Source organism: Caenorhabditis remanei, chromosome III (assembly GCF_010183535.1).
Source record: "Caenorhabditis remanei strain PX506 chromosome III, whole genome shotgun sequence".
NCBI lineage: Eukaryota > Metazoa > Nematoda > Chromadorea > Rhabditida > Rhabditidae > Caenorhabditis > Caenorhabditis remanei.
The window spans coordinates 10339850-10354134 of record NC_071330.1 but is presented as its reverse complement, the minus strand read 5'-3'; the positions used below and the strand labels follow the sequence as shown (position 1 = coordinate 10354134).

Genomic DNA, 14285 nt, shown 5'->3' with positions numbered 1-14285 from the left:
AACTGTCTAGACAAGAGAAAGAAATTCGATTTGTGTCCCAGAAGTCATTGATGTTCCAACTGTGAACCCAATTGCTCCATTCTGATAGAATACATGTCCGTTTGCATGTCTCTGCTGTAGATCATCAATTAGCGAATACGCAATTTCTCGATCCATTCTCTCAACTTTCAAATATCGAAGATCTCTTACATTATTCGGATTCTGAAATGTTCTCGTGAATGTTGTTTTTTTCGAATAACTGAATAAACCAACTTCAAAGAATTTCAAGACAGCAGCTCTGTTGAGTGTTTCCTCTTCTCCTTCTTCTGCTCTTCTTATCAAAAGAAGTCGTTGTTTTGTGATTCCACGAGCCGATAAGAACTCTTCAACAAACCTCGGTGTAAGATCAGCATTTACATTCATACTGAATAACAATTCATCGAGTTTTTCACATCAAAATATTTGATACCTGATACTTATATATTCTTTCATATTTACATCCAAATTGAAACTTCTGAAAGCTTCCAATAATTGAGCTTCTGTGAGATTTTTGATGTGTAAACTGAAAGAAACTAATTCACTTTTAAAATAAAACCTTCCACTAACCATAAAGATTCAAGTTTGAAACTTCTTTTGGCTAACTCAAGAACAGATTGAAAATAATTTTGAGATTCTTCTTTTTCAGATTCTAAATTGATCTGAAATTGTATATTTCCAAGAAATAAATCAACAAAAACGGATTCCTCACCGATAAAAGATTCTTACAGAATGAAGTTGAAACAGGAAGAATTGATGTTTGTATAGCTTCTAAATTGGCGTTGACACAACAAATGACTCTTGGAGAAACCCATCTCGTTTGTTTCGTTCCTTTCAGTGTTACCTGAGATTAACAACAAAATAATAAAAGGTTTGTATATGAAATCATACAAATGTAGGCTGATCGTTCTCATCGTATTGAGATCCGATTCTATCTTCTTCAATCCATACTGTTCTAACTTGCCATTTTCTGAAAATCTTAATGTAAAAAGACTCAATAGTTGACTATTCACTTTGTTCCCTGAACCGGAGCTCCGTCTGAAATCATTTTCAGAACTTGATTCTGCCCTCGAATTCTCCAAAGATTTTCAATTTTCATTTGACAAAGAACTGTCTCAATTGATAATAGAGACATTGGTTTCTCCATTGTTCTCTGCAAAAAATAATAACTATATGTAAAGGAAGCAAAAAAGAAAAAAGGCAGCAGCCATTTCCATGAAACATTTGAGGAGAAAAGTGTAGGAAAAGCAGAAAATAGTGGTGGTGTTGAAGAGAAATGAGAATGAAAAAGAAGAAAAATAACATGTGTGTTGTTGGTCTATGCAAGTGGGAATAGATACGAAAACGATGAAATGTCAATAGAAAAAAGAGAGAAGTGAGAGAGGAAGATAGGAGAAATATGATTTTTGGAGTTGAAAAAGCTGCTTTTGAAGGATTCAGGTTAGGAAGAATTATGAATCGGAACGCTTACCTCGATGCAAAAAAGAAGAGTTGAATACTCTTCGAGTTTGCTCTCTGCACTGTATTTTTATACATTTTCCTATGATTCAACGATCATGAACTCTTTTTTAGGTCATTGTAACCAACATCACACAAAAATTCACAAGTTTATGAATACAGCAGACTTAGACATACAAGTTTAGAGGTAGGTGAGTTTTGGGCTAATTGAATGTATAAATAATCGAAAATTATGATTATTCGTGAGGGGCGTTCTCTCCAGTACATTGAGCGATTGCTTCGAAGAGGTGACCAGAATTGCGGAGAGCATCAAGTTCTGTGTATCCACCAACGAATCTGCCGCAAATGAAGATCTGAAAATTAAAGTTGTTTTTAGAACCATAAAGTCTATGTGATACTATATTGCTCATTCATTTACGAACTCTTCATTACAATTAACGCATTTCACCTACCTGAGGCACACTTGTCTGTCTTGTCGTGTAAACTAGTCCATTAACAATTCCGAGATAATCGTTTGGTTGAGCTGCTTTGAGATTGTCCAAGTTCACTTCTTTGTATGCGACTTTCACATCAGCGAACAAATCCTTTGCTTTATTACAGAATGTGCATGACGTTTTTGTGTACATCACCACGGGATCTTTTTTCACCTATAATTTTTCAAGTACGAAATTTTCAGCGAATATATTGTTCACCTGGTCTTGCACAACGTCCACGTTTACTTTCGAAGTGACTCCTCCCATATTGTCTGAAAATGAAAGATTGAACACTTTTTCACAACATCGATGCCGTTAGATAATAAGAATCAGGAGTAAACCCCTTTAAGTTTATGACGACATTCATCTATATTTAAAAATGTATTGGAATAAAAATTCATGATGAAAATTAGTGGGGAAAGAGATCACATAGGGAAATCAAGAAAGATCAAAGTGTTTCAGTAGAAGGCTCAATTGCTCCTTGAGACTGCTTGGATTGTCTACATATAGCGACTCGTCGTTCAAACGTTCTTCAATTCCCTGAAAAATATACGTTGAGATTGGGAAAATGCAATTAGATTAAAAAGTACATACGTTGACTATCTCCGAGTTGGCATCTTCCGGTGCATTTATTCCGAAAAGAGCTGCGTGACGAGGATAATCTGAAGGGATAGACAAGAATACGATGAGTCTGTAAGATGAAAATTATTAGTTTGTACAGCTCGTGAACAGTTACTTTTTATTATCACCATTCGTAGCTTCTAATTTGAAAGAAAAACGATCTGATGATGTCCCTCCAGATATTTGATCACGCAGAGATGTAGGAATCGATGCAATAAATGCTTCATCTTCACAATTCTTGAAAGAACAAATCTTCACATCCGTTGCAACTTCGAGTCCCTCTGTTTTCTTCGATTCCAAATCCCGAATGATACTGTCCAATGCACATCGGTCTGCTACTCTCTGTCGAATTGCTTTTACTATTTTACGCAGATGCTCCGTGACAGCGACTCCCTCGATTTGCTGGTCAGAGCCACTCAATTCTTGTATGAATAAATACGGTTTTCCTGTGCTTTTTGCGTTTGAATTGAAATTGAGTCTGAAAATTGTATACGTGTTCAAGAGATGGAAAAATGGTACATACTTCAGATGCTCAATCTTCAAACTTCCAACTTTGTTAGGGCATTTATCTCCGGAGTCATTCTCGAATAAGTCAGACATTAACGAATCAGCGCAGAAAAGAACTGATTTCCTAGCTTTGGAATCTCCGTGAACCATCCATTTCGCTGTTGTAACCTTCAGCTCTGTCAGATATTGGATTGTCATCGTGATTTTTATTTCATTAGCACATTCAATATCGAATTCAAGACTCATAGGATGAACATCTAATATTTTTGTGGCCGTTTCGTTAATCTTTTCCTGAGTTGATTCGTCTTCTTTTCTTCGACGTTTCGTTTCTGCTTCATCCTTGGGATGTTTAACAGTGTCATTGCTGCCGACAATACGGAACTCAAACATCTTATCTGCAATTTCAAATATTGTTTTACCCATATACAATAAGGCATACTTGTCACGGCCCGACCCGGACAAGTATGAAATAAGGTGAATTACCATCGTGTATCTCCTTGTACGCTGTTGCGTGAATATGAGCAACCGCGAGAGGAGCTGGCAATGCCAGTGATAATTTTCGTTGTTCTCCATCTAATTTGAGATCCTTGAACTTCGCACCTACTATGTCGAACACTGGTTCTGCCACTTTAGCAAGATCCTCGAGTTTTGGTTTTAATCCTTGAAGACGAACTTCTTTGCCACGAATATCACTTTGTAGTACATTTCTACGCCCTTCGAGTTCATTAAGCGTAGATAGTAATCTGGAGAGTTAACACCAGATTTTAATATCAGTATTGTTCAACCTAATAACTTACTCTCGTCTTTGATCATCCTCGTACTGCAGTCTGACTAAGTACTGTTCGTGTTCATTGCCTGTAGTTTCATCTGGTTTAGATAGTGTCACTGGAGCTTCTGCGTAAAATTCTTCAACTGGAATAAGTTCAAGTCCTTCATCGCCGGCGCTAAAGTCCAAACAACGATCGATTTCTTTTTGAATATGCTGTACTTCGCTTGTAACATTTTGTAACTGAAGAAGCTTGGCATCTACGAGATCCATCCGTTCTGCTACTTCTTTTCTCATTTGAGCGGTTGCGTAATGACATAAACGAGTATTCCGCCTCAGACGGGCTACTTTTGCAAGTGAAGCTGTGGTGGTCGGCTGAAATATTTCTTATCTTTTATGCCCTGAAAAAAACTGGGCTCACTTTTCCTTCCATATACTCTTCTAATGCTGCTCTGAGAAACTTGTAGTCCTCATTGAACTCTTCGAAAATGGCATCATGAGTCATTTCAATCGCAATTTTGTCTTCGAGATTGAATAGTTTCTGTTATATTATTGGTTCTAGCTCTTAATCATATTATTCAATTAGTTTACCTCGGCGACATCCATTTTTTCGATGCTCTCCAACAGTTTAGTTGACTTTTCTGTTAGTTTCACCTCAGGTTCTTTTTTCTTCGTTTCCTCCGTTGATCGTTTCACCACACGGACATTAACAGACATCTTAAGAAGGTTATCAGACAGTTTGAAAAAGTTCGAGCGAACCAATAAATGTGAAAATATTTTCTGTTAACAACTTGTCCACGAGGACTACACAGTTGACGGCCGAGGCAAACCTAGACCGCACGCACAAGATTTTCGGACGGCGCGTTGTTAAAAAATTTGAAGGCCTAAAATCCTAAACGTATGGGCACAGAAAAAGAGGAAAGATGGATCCGGGAGTCTATAAAATTGTGTCGCTTAATTTTACTGTTATGCTCAGGTAACATGTTGAAATTTATACCATGATTGAACGAATTTATATGAAGATTTGAAGCAGTTATATGATTTATTGTATCTTTTTATTAGTGATACGAGTAGGATTGAGCTTCATGTATGCTTTGAGAGAAATGTTGTTTTTACTACCAAATGGTATTTACAAAAAAAGAAGGCCTAGAGAAACATGTGACAGAGGCCACAACTACAAGACATGCTCAGGGGTTAAAATGAAACAGAATAATTAAGGCCTAGACAGCCACCTCGGCTTTGGCGGATGTCTTCTTGGTGACTGGCGCCTTCTTGTTTTTCTTAGCAGCTGGCTTGACGGCAGCCTTCTTTGGCGATTTGGCCTTCTTCTCGCTTGGAGATGGAGCAACAACAGACTGTAAAATTGAAGTCATTGACAGAAGCTGCATATTCAGTTACTTACCGTCTTCTTTGCAGCCTTTGGTGTTGATGGAGCTTTTGGAGTCGCTCCAGCCTTGGCGAGCTTGAATCTTCCGCTCGCTCCGGTTCCCGTGACTTGGAGAAGAGCTCCAGAAGCCACTCCTTTCTTGAGGGCAAGAGCGAGCTTGCTGCGAACTTTTTTCTCGGTGTTAACAGCGTTGACGAGATGGAAGCTGTTGGAGATGTGCTTCAAGATCGCTTGTTTAGAAGCACCCTTTCTCTCCTTCAAGTCGTTGATTGCGGCGGTAACCATGACCAAGTAAGCTGGATGATCGGCGACAGCCTTGATCTTCTGAACCTTCGGGATCTTGCTTGCAACAGCAGTCTGTAAAAATTACAATGAGAAACGCCTAATGGGACGAATCTTCTTGAAAACAGAGTAGCTTTTAACAGAAAACCAAAACCGAACGCATATAAACAGTCATGCGTAAGATTTTTACGGGCACTGATGGAAGTTTATCCGGTTATACCGATTTTTTGGACAAATGCTCCCTGATCGTATTTTCGAAAACATTTTGCTTACCTTTTCGGCTTTTGCTGCCTTTCCAGCTCTAGCTGCTGGAGACTTTGGTGACTTCGGAGCCTTTGGGGAAGCTTGCTTAGCTGCCTTCTGGCGTGGGAGAGCGACGCGATTAGCCATTTTTAGTTAGGGAGCGAAAAAAATGAAAGAAATGAACAGTAAACAGGTTTCAAACACCTTATGTACTGGCGCTCTACCACCCTGTCGGGACACCATAAGTGGGCGTGGCACAAAGTTCCCGCTCCCGAGAAACTTTTTGTTGCCAAGTTAACTTAAGTTTACTCATTCAAAAACATAGTGGCCTAAATTATATTTTAAAATTAGGCTTTGCTGACAAGATAGTCTTTCAATAGCGGAATAAAACAAGGAAACATCTAAAATTGTATGAGAAATGAAAACACTTACGAATCCCAGGTTTATTTTCAAATTCAGACAAAAATCATAAGCTTTCATATGATTTGTGGCGAAATCGAGAGAAAATTTTGTTCAGAGACAATATTGTACAGAGGACAGTAGCTAGAAAAAGTAAGAATAGGGAAAAAGATAGAAAGCGAGAAACATACAAAAATAAAGATATCTATAAAATGACTAGAGATGAAAAATCCGTATTTCGAATCATATTCATAATCGTAATATTCCGTTCGGATCCAGATGTTTGGCGATATCTCGTTCAATTTATCACAATCTAAAGCGCGCTAAATACGGAGTGAGAGAAAGAGAAAAAGGAAATAGCAATAGGAGAACAATTTTCAAATCAAATCTGCGAATAAAATTTACATTAAGAACAAATTATTACTGCGAAATTTCCTCCACCTTCTCAGCGTTACCAGAGCTCTCCGTTTCTTGATTCATGCTTCCGTATCCACCATCAATGCTCGCCTAAATCTTTCTTCTATTTTCAACAACTATGGTCATCTCATTGTGACACACTTACCTTTATAAAACTATTCGCAGTTTCCGCTTGGTGACATGATGCATATCCTTGTTGTTGGTCAGCTGGAGGCACCACAAAATGAGTAACGGGTGGGAACGGTTGTGTTTGAACAGGATCAACTATCACTTCAACTTCCGGATGAACAATCGGCTGATATTGAACATATTGTGGTGCCCCATACATGTACTGCATCCCAGCAGAAGGTGGTCTTCGCTGGTTATAATCATGAGACATGTATCTTATCGGACGAGCGTACTGCTGAGGTTGAACAACTTGTGGAACATATTCGTAATATGTTCCTCCAGGAGAACACATTCCAGGTTCAGAAACTGGTGGATAATTTGGAGATCCCATTGGCATTTCATCAAATACTTGGTAGCCGGTATAGTTCGATGTCGGTTGTTGGACATGAGAATGGTGATGATGATGATGAACCATAACAGATGGAGGTGTCTGACAAACCATTGGAACATTCGATTCATAGCATCCATGAGTTATTCCGTTTGTCATTCCGCCGAAACTTTCAGCTTTCTGAAGAACACTTTTTTATTTTCAAACACTTTAAAAGAACTCTTACCCTCATAATTGGATGTTTTCCAGTACATAAATAACTATTATTAGAACAATCGAACGATCTTTGTGGTGCCCATTGATGCCCATGCGCTCCACTATTTGGTGACCCAACAATCTGTTGTTGTGGACAATTCAATGAAAGTTGTCTCATTGGAAGTCCTCGAACATGCTGAGTTGGTTGAGACGACTGCATCACAGATGGTCCAGTAACAGGTGCCACGTCGAACGATTGAGCTCTTCTCATCATGAGTAAATCATGATTTAAACTCGCCTGACTTCCATATTGGCTTGTTTGATCTCCAAATGACTCCATATGATGTAATTCTTTTCTCGATCCACCAGTATTTTGTCTCTTGAAACCGTCCTCTACGTAATTATTATGACGAATGAAGTCAGTGAAGCACTCGTCAGGCCTGAAAAATACTCAAAACGTGTTGAATTATATATAGGAATATCGAATACATTTTAGTTCTCTCCGATTTGTTGACTACAATATCCGTCTGTTTGTTCGTTACATTATGATCCAAACCGAACCAAGCAGCACATCTGTGAAGAAGCATACGATGATAAGATGACGGAAGTTCGAACTTTTTGGATTGAACACTGAAATCGATTCATTTATTAAATTCATTCATTCAATGCGTCTTTCTAACCTTTCATCAAGAATAAGATTTTTCAGTTCCTGTTCGAATTCCAACAATTGTTTCCTGTCTTCTTCACTTTTATGAAGTGTCCGATCAACAAACGTGCGTAGATCAGTTCCACTTCTATCCGAATACTCTGTTCCATTCGATTCACGACTCAATGATTTCGAAGTTGACCACGTCTTTTTCTGAGCAAGTCCCGGTGGGCGGAGCTTGTGATCATCACTTCGTTCGATTGGTGGTTTTTCCCCAGAATCTTCTTTTCCCTCTTCTGGATGTTCCTCTATACACGGAACAGTTTTATCAGAACTTTCCGATGGATCAGAAATAGATAGAAGAGAGATTGGCTGAAAATATTGAGAAAGAAATAGAGGAACACTAGTTGAAATAGTTTGAGACAGATCACTCACTTTCATAAAATATACAGGAATGAAATGATAAATGAACAGAAAGGATAAGAATTTCAGGAAAATATAAAAAGGAATTGTGTTAACTAAGATCAAAGTAATCTCTAACTATCCCTATTTTTCTTAAATCGGATCAGAGTGATGTATCTTCTGTGACTCAATATAAAATGATGACATGAAAAGTAAATGATTGTGTTCATAACAAATTTCCATCTCTATCTCTCTCACCTCTTCGATAGTTGCATTCTGTTTGGATAGTCTTCTTCTCATACTTCCATTTCTTCTCAATCCATTCGTTTCTCCTTCAGCTGGCATTGTCACATTCATTGTCATTATTACCGTAGTCGATCGTCGCCGCTCATTTTGTTTCGAGTCATCGATCTCAGAAGTCTCTGGAGATTCATTCTCAGTGGTCATCTTGTTACCTGAAATCTGTTTTTTTGAACGGGAGAGAGGAGATAGTACAGAAGAAAAATTGAGGAATGAATAAGAAGAAGCAAATGGGTAAGCTCTCTAACTCAACATTGAGTACCGCCCATTTCGCCCCCCTATCCTACTAAGCTCCACCCCCTTTTGAGAACCAAAAAAAGAAAAAAATGAAGGAGAAAGGAGGTTTCGCAATAACCACCTAGATATTAAAATTTGTTTTTCTTTCAGAGTTCTCTTCTATAAAAACGAGATTTTAGCCCGTTCCATTCGAATGAAATTCGTAGATAATCTAGTCTGATCAGCACGAGACTTACAGTAAGACACGACTGAAAGGACCTATTGACAGAGTCACAAGATTTTTCTGAAACTCAAAACGAAATAAGCATCAATTATCACCAAAAGGACATAGTTTTGATGTTAATATTAAAGAAAATTGGCACCTTGTTTCAAAAAGTTTTCAAAAATTTCACCTTTTTCCCGACTTATAGGATCTACTTTTTGAGAGCTCAAGATCAAATCAAAATTCTCTGTGAGGAGGATTTGGAGAGGATTAGAAGATGAAATAGTGATGTGCTTTGAGTAGATAAAATATGGTGTTCGGAAAGGAAATTGGAATAAAAAAAATGTAATAAAGAGGATGAGTTTTCAGGAAATTGACAGAGATACGTTTTCGATGAATCCTCTTTTTTCACTTTCAGTTTCGGTCATCGAACTAATTTTCAACTCTATTCAGACTTCTGATAATGGAGCAGGTGTTTTTCGAGTATTCTTTGACGTATATTTTGCTTTGTTTCACTCACTATCAGATGACGTGAATGGAAACAGAATGAATGGAAATGTGGGCGCAGTGAAAAAAGAAAATATAATGAATGAAGTTTAAAGAGAGATGCAGCAGGAATCGACAGAATCAGAGTTTAATTTAAAACTTTTCAGATATCAAAATACAGAATATTTTGGGAAAGAACGAATGAATTTCAGAAAGCCAAATTTCCATTTATGTTTTTTTCTAGAAATTGTCTCAGGTATTGAAGGCGGATCTTCGAGAAAAACGTTTAATCATGCTGAATTCATTGATGCTCACTTCTTGCAGTTGATATCAAAAGAGGAAGTTTTTCAGACTTCCCACAACTTGTCCATGTTTCCTAGTTCTGATCTTTTAACAAAACACTGAAGAAGCACAGATCTGAAAGAGTGGTTTCATGTTGAGATGTTGCAGTTCAATAATAAACTTATGGTTCTCCAGATTAACAAAATCTTCCAATTATTAGCCAAGAGCCCATCAAATTTCAGGTAATTGAACCACTCCCCAACTATTTAATTGCTCTCTCATGTTCATATATTTCCCAAAAACTATTCATATTTCGCAAACGAAACCTCTTGTTTCCAGGTGAGTGCACAATTACTCTTGAACCCGATGACTCACCGAAAAGAGCCTCGGACCCTCGAAATGTTTCCTCAAATGCTCATAAATCAAAAGTGATCCACGCAACCAATTTTGATCCCACTCGCCGTGGCACCATCTCTAATTCTCTTCTTCTCTCATACTATTTTCTTGGGTTTTTTCCTATTCTCAATGTGTTCTTTTCACTTTTCATTCTTTTTTCTTCCCTTTTCTTCTTCTCTTTTCTCTCAAACAACAGAAAACTACATAGTAAATATGAAGAAAAAAAAGAGAGAGCAAGAGCAGGAAAAAGAGCAGAAAAGGAAAGGCAAGTATTCAATGTGACACCATAGAAACAGATACAAACAACGGGTTTTTTGGATGAAAAGACACAAAAAGAATAAAATAAGAATCGCCTTGATTTTTAAAGAAGAACATAAAAAGAAGATGCAAAAAGAAGGATTATCGAGAAAAAATAAGGATAAACGAAGTGGAAGTTGAATATAATCTCCTCGTAGAGATCAAGATAATGTATCGTTTTCAGACTTTTTAGATCAACAATATATTAGTTTCAGAGAATATATATATATATATATGATTCTCTAGAAGATTGAGTGGAAGTAGTTAGCAATGAATGAATGGATGATGTTTGAATATTGAAGAAGGAGAAAATGAATTAAACATTCAGAAATTCAGCAGGATACTTAAAAATGTACATCATCTGAGAGAATGTATATATCTGAAATAAATGAAAACGACGTTTGAAGTTTAAAAAAAATCAAAATTTATCAAAAAAGGATCTCAACGAGAGCAGATTTTTGTAGTTTTCGAAAAATTGAAGAAAGTTGAAATTAAAAAGTTTATGTTCGGGAGTACGTTACAAAATCTTCATTTATCTCTTGTTCAATGAAAGTTTCAGAATGCACGAAAGTCTTCATTTTTGAAATTCCTAAGAAGTTTCTCAAGTTCGTCATGACTATCGTTTCACACGTTTTTCTTTCCAATGGAAAGTTCAAGAAAAGAGACAATTATCCATCTAAAAGTATATAATTTCCCGACTAGTTTCAACATTTCAAGTTTGAAGTTTATATGAATTCTCAGAAAATTTGAGAGAATTCAAAAAATCAAAACTGGGACTCAAAAGGACAGAGAAAAGAGCACACTCGAAAAGAAAACTTTCGTTTTACATTCCCTTTTGAAATGAATCAAAATTGACATAAAATGAGAGCAGGTGAAATGGAGAAGTGCTCGATTTAAGTACTAAATGTTGGTTGAATAATAAAACAAATCTTTGAAAATCTCCGATTTTTATTGGAGATGAATAAGAAAAGATCTGATCTCGAGAGCGGAAAAAACTGCAGGTGCTTCTCGAGGAAGCCAACCATCTGGTGTACTTGATGTAGGTTGTGTTAAATCAATTCAATTATTCTTTTATCAGGAAAAAAACGAATAAAGTTTTGATTGAGTAGGAGGCTGGGAGACACGTCACACGCACTTTCAACTACCGTAATCCCGTTATTCGTTGCCTATAATTTTCTGAAATTTCGAGTACAACCTAGTAATTTTCTTGGCATCATCTTGACATCCATATATCTCGTGTTCCTATATTTGTACTAATTCAATTCAGAATTCGTGGAGAGAAACAAAAATAGATAAATTGGAAAAATGAAATCAATCGGTTGCCGCTTCTTGATTTTTATTTTACGAGCGAGTTTTGACGGGAAATGAAAAACGAAGAAGAAAAAAGAAGAGAGAACCAATAGGATGCGTTTTATAGGATTTTGGAGAAGAGGAATGAGCCAAAATCATTGGAACGGATTGATGATTGGAAAAGAGAAATGGATGGATGCGAATGAAGGACGTCATCTAAAAATGAGATCAACTTTCGACCGTCACTGTTTCCGAGGGACACACATAGAATGAGGATATCTTTGTTTTTTTGGTTGGTGACACCATCGAAAGGATAAAAAAAATAGGAGAGATTTAGATGACACAACATCAGTTTCAATCAAATTACGTATTTGGAGATAGGCGTAAATAAGAGTTAATACTTCCATTTAAGAATGTCTGAGAAATGAAATTGTCTGCGAAAGTAACAGTTTCAGTGAAACGAAAAGCAAGACATTCCCGGTGGTCTCTGATTACACACAGAACAAAAGATGTGCACGGTAGGTTGATGAGAATTTTGGCACTTTTTGAAAACGTAACTTTCGAATTCTGCAATTCCAGGAGTATTTTTTCTAGATCTGACATCGCATAAACCATTGAGAAAGATAAAAAGTACGGGTACGAAATGGAGTTGTTAATATATATTTTTAAATTCTGTACAGCAGATGATTGATTTATACTGGAAACATAATAATCGACGTCTATAAATCACGAAATAAAATCAAAAGAAATATTTAAAAAAAAAAGAACTTATTACGAGGAAATGGAGCGAAAGACCAAGGTTTTCTTGGAATTCTCTTTTCGTTTTTTCTTTCCTTTGCAAGATCAAGACTAGAATGGAAACCAAACTATCGAGAAGGTTAAGGGGTCAGAAACATTTGTGGTAAAAACGAAAAATGTGAGAATTCATAAACGAAACATTGCGATATCGATCCAAACTGTTGAAAAGGAAAAGTATTGAAATCTCATATGCAAATTTTGGTTTGAAAACCCATCATTCGGAAGAGAAGGTACTCATCTCAACTTTTGAATAATCCAATCAAAAATGCAACATCAAATCAAAGTTTCTATCACAAGCTCTGTCATCATTAGCAAAAAGTGTTCCGCCTGGATTCCTTATTTCTACAAATTCTGCAGAAAGTCATGTGTTCTCTAGTTTCCCCCTATTAGTTGAAACCTATTCAGAATCTCATCAAAACGTTCGGAATAGCTATAGTTTGGATTCAAATAACTTGATAAATCTGATTCGGAGATCATCAAAACGAACAGACAATGAATAATACGGAAGTCTGAAATTTGAAAAAGGAAAAAAATAGAAAGACTAGGAAGTGATTCTCATCTGACAATGAATAGGTTAGATTTCGAATTGTGTGGGAGAATACTAGTCATCGGAAATGATTACTGTGATTCCAGAAAAATTAAAATTTGAAGTCATTAGAGTAGATGAAAACTACATATTCGTATTTCCAATTTCTGTAAACTAGTAGAACTACCGTACTCCTTTAGCTAACCTTTAAACAGTTTTCAGAAAGCATAAAAGTTCGATTTCAAACCCATTTTGTTTTGCTTTTTCAAAACATGAAAATTCTCATTTCAACAGAGTAAAAGAAAAGGAAAATAAATGCATCGAAACGGAAAATTAGTGAGTAGATTTGAAGAAGGAAAGAGTATTTAACAAACTTCGAAATATATCAAAATGCGATATCTGTAGACGGTATTTATGAGGAGAACGGCTGTAGGGGAAATGGGTGGATCTTCGTAAACTCAGACTTCAAAAACTGAGCCAGCAGTTGAGAGAATACAAATTGATATCATTTATTATGGAGGCGTGGAGGGGCGGTCGAAAGATTTATAGGAGGGGGAAGAGGTGACTCCTTTGCAGGTTCCATTCAAAAAAGAAAACTACGAGGAAATGTATTTGACGAGTCACAGGAAGATAGAAAGGGATACAGAGCTCAATTGAGCCCACGGGAGAAGAATGACAGACAAATGGATAGATCAGAGGTTTAATGATATGTGATAAGAGAGATATAGAGAAAGATAGTGGTAACAGACAACTGGCTCATTGGGGGGCAAAAAGAAGAAGAAGCCCGCCCAGCAATACACACACTCCAACTTATTTTACTGCTGAGAAAAAAGAAAAAGTTAAAAAGTACGTGAACCCGGGAGTAAAGACGATAGGTTTGAGAATCGAAGTGAAATAACTCCCCTCTTTTATCCGATGGAAAGCAGTGTTCTCAGAGAAAATCAAATGGAAAAGAATGGATAAGAACGGTATGGATCTAGATACAATTATAACAGTAAAGATGTGAGCTTGATTTAAGATTTCTCTTTTGAAGTTTCAAAAAGGTGTTTAAAATGAGTATGATTGCTGTTAAGATTGGTTAGAATACTGTAGGGTTTTCAGAAGTTTCATGTTCTGTGAAGTATTTGAAACTGAAACTATCCATCTCAGTATTTTATTTTCCAA

At 36.7% G+C, this 14285-nt stretch overlaps 5 protein-coding genes across 5 annotated transcripts; all 5 read right to left on the bottom strand.

The window, feature by feature from the left end:
* Nucleotides 1-6: 6 nt before the first annotated feature.
* On the bottom strand, nucleotides 7-1162 carry GCK72_010522 (uncharacterized protein; the record flags this gene model as incomplete). Its single annotated transcript, XM_053727910.1, has 7 exons — nucleotides 7-201; nucleotides 253-403; nucleotides 449-541; nucleotides 586-677; nucleotides 728-859; nucleotides 907-985; nucleotides 1029-1162. 7 exons carry the CDS (start codon nucleotides 1160-1162, stop codon nucleotides 7-9), a joined length of 876 nt encoding a protein of 291 aa, XP_053587487.1.
* A 547-nt stretch (nucleotides 1163-1709) lies between these two features.
* GCK72_010521 (uncharacterized protein) lies at nucleotides 1710-2213 on the bottom strand (the record flags this gene model as incomplete). The annotated part of the gene is made up of 3 exons (XM_003110835.2): nucleotides 1710-1826; nucleotides 1926-2120; nucleotides 2166-2213. The coding sequence occupies 3 exons, from the start codon at nucleotides 2211-2213 to the stop codon at nucleotides 1710-1712; spliced, it is 360 nt and encodes a 119-aa protein (XP_003110883.2).
* A 171-nt stretch (nucleotides 2214-2384) lies between these two features.
* On the bottom strand, nucleotides 2385-4557 carry GCK72_010520 (uncharacterized protein; the record flags this gene model as incomplete). Its single annotated transcript, XM_053727909.1, has 8 exons — nucleotides 2385-2486; nucleotides 2541-2637; nucleotides 2683-3045; nucleotides 3091-3469; nucleotides 3558-3817; nucleotides 3872-4215; nucleotides 4262-4381; nucleotides 4432-4557. The coding sequence occupies 8 exons, from the start codon at nucleotides 4555-4557 to the stop codon at nucleotides 2385-2387; spliced, it is 1791 nt and encodes a 596-aa protein (XP_053587486.1).
* Nucleotides 4558-5060: 503 nt separating this feature from the next.
* On the bottom strand, nucleotides 5061-5899 carry GCK72_010519 (uncharacterized protein; the record flags this gene model as incomplete). The annotated part of the gene is made up of 3 exons (XM_003110851.2): nucleotides 5061-5195; nucleotides 5243-5584; nucleotides 5783-5899. The coding sequence occupies 3 exons, from the start codon at nucleotides 5897-5899 to the stop codon at nucleotides 5061-5063; spliced, it is 594 nt and encodes a 197-aa protein (XP_003110899.2).
* A 672-nt stretch (nucleotides 5900-6571) lies between these two features.
* GCK72_010518 (uncharacterized protein) lies at nucleotides 6572-8754 on the bottom strand (the record flags this gene model as incomplete). Its single annotated transcript, XM_003110704.2, has 6 exons — nucleotides 6572-6658; nucleotides 6714-7244; nucleotides 7291-7699; nucleotides 7749-7889; nucleotides 7940-8277; nucleotides 8566-8754. 6 exons carry the CDS (start codon nucleotides 8752-8754, stop codon nucleotides 6572-6574), a joined length of 1695 nt encoding a protein of 564 aa, XP_003110752.2.
* Between the last annotated feature and the right edge of the window lie 5531 nt (nucleotides 8755-14285).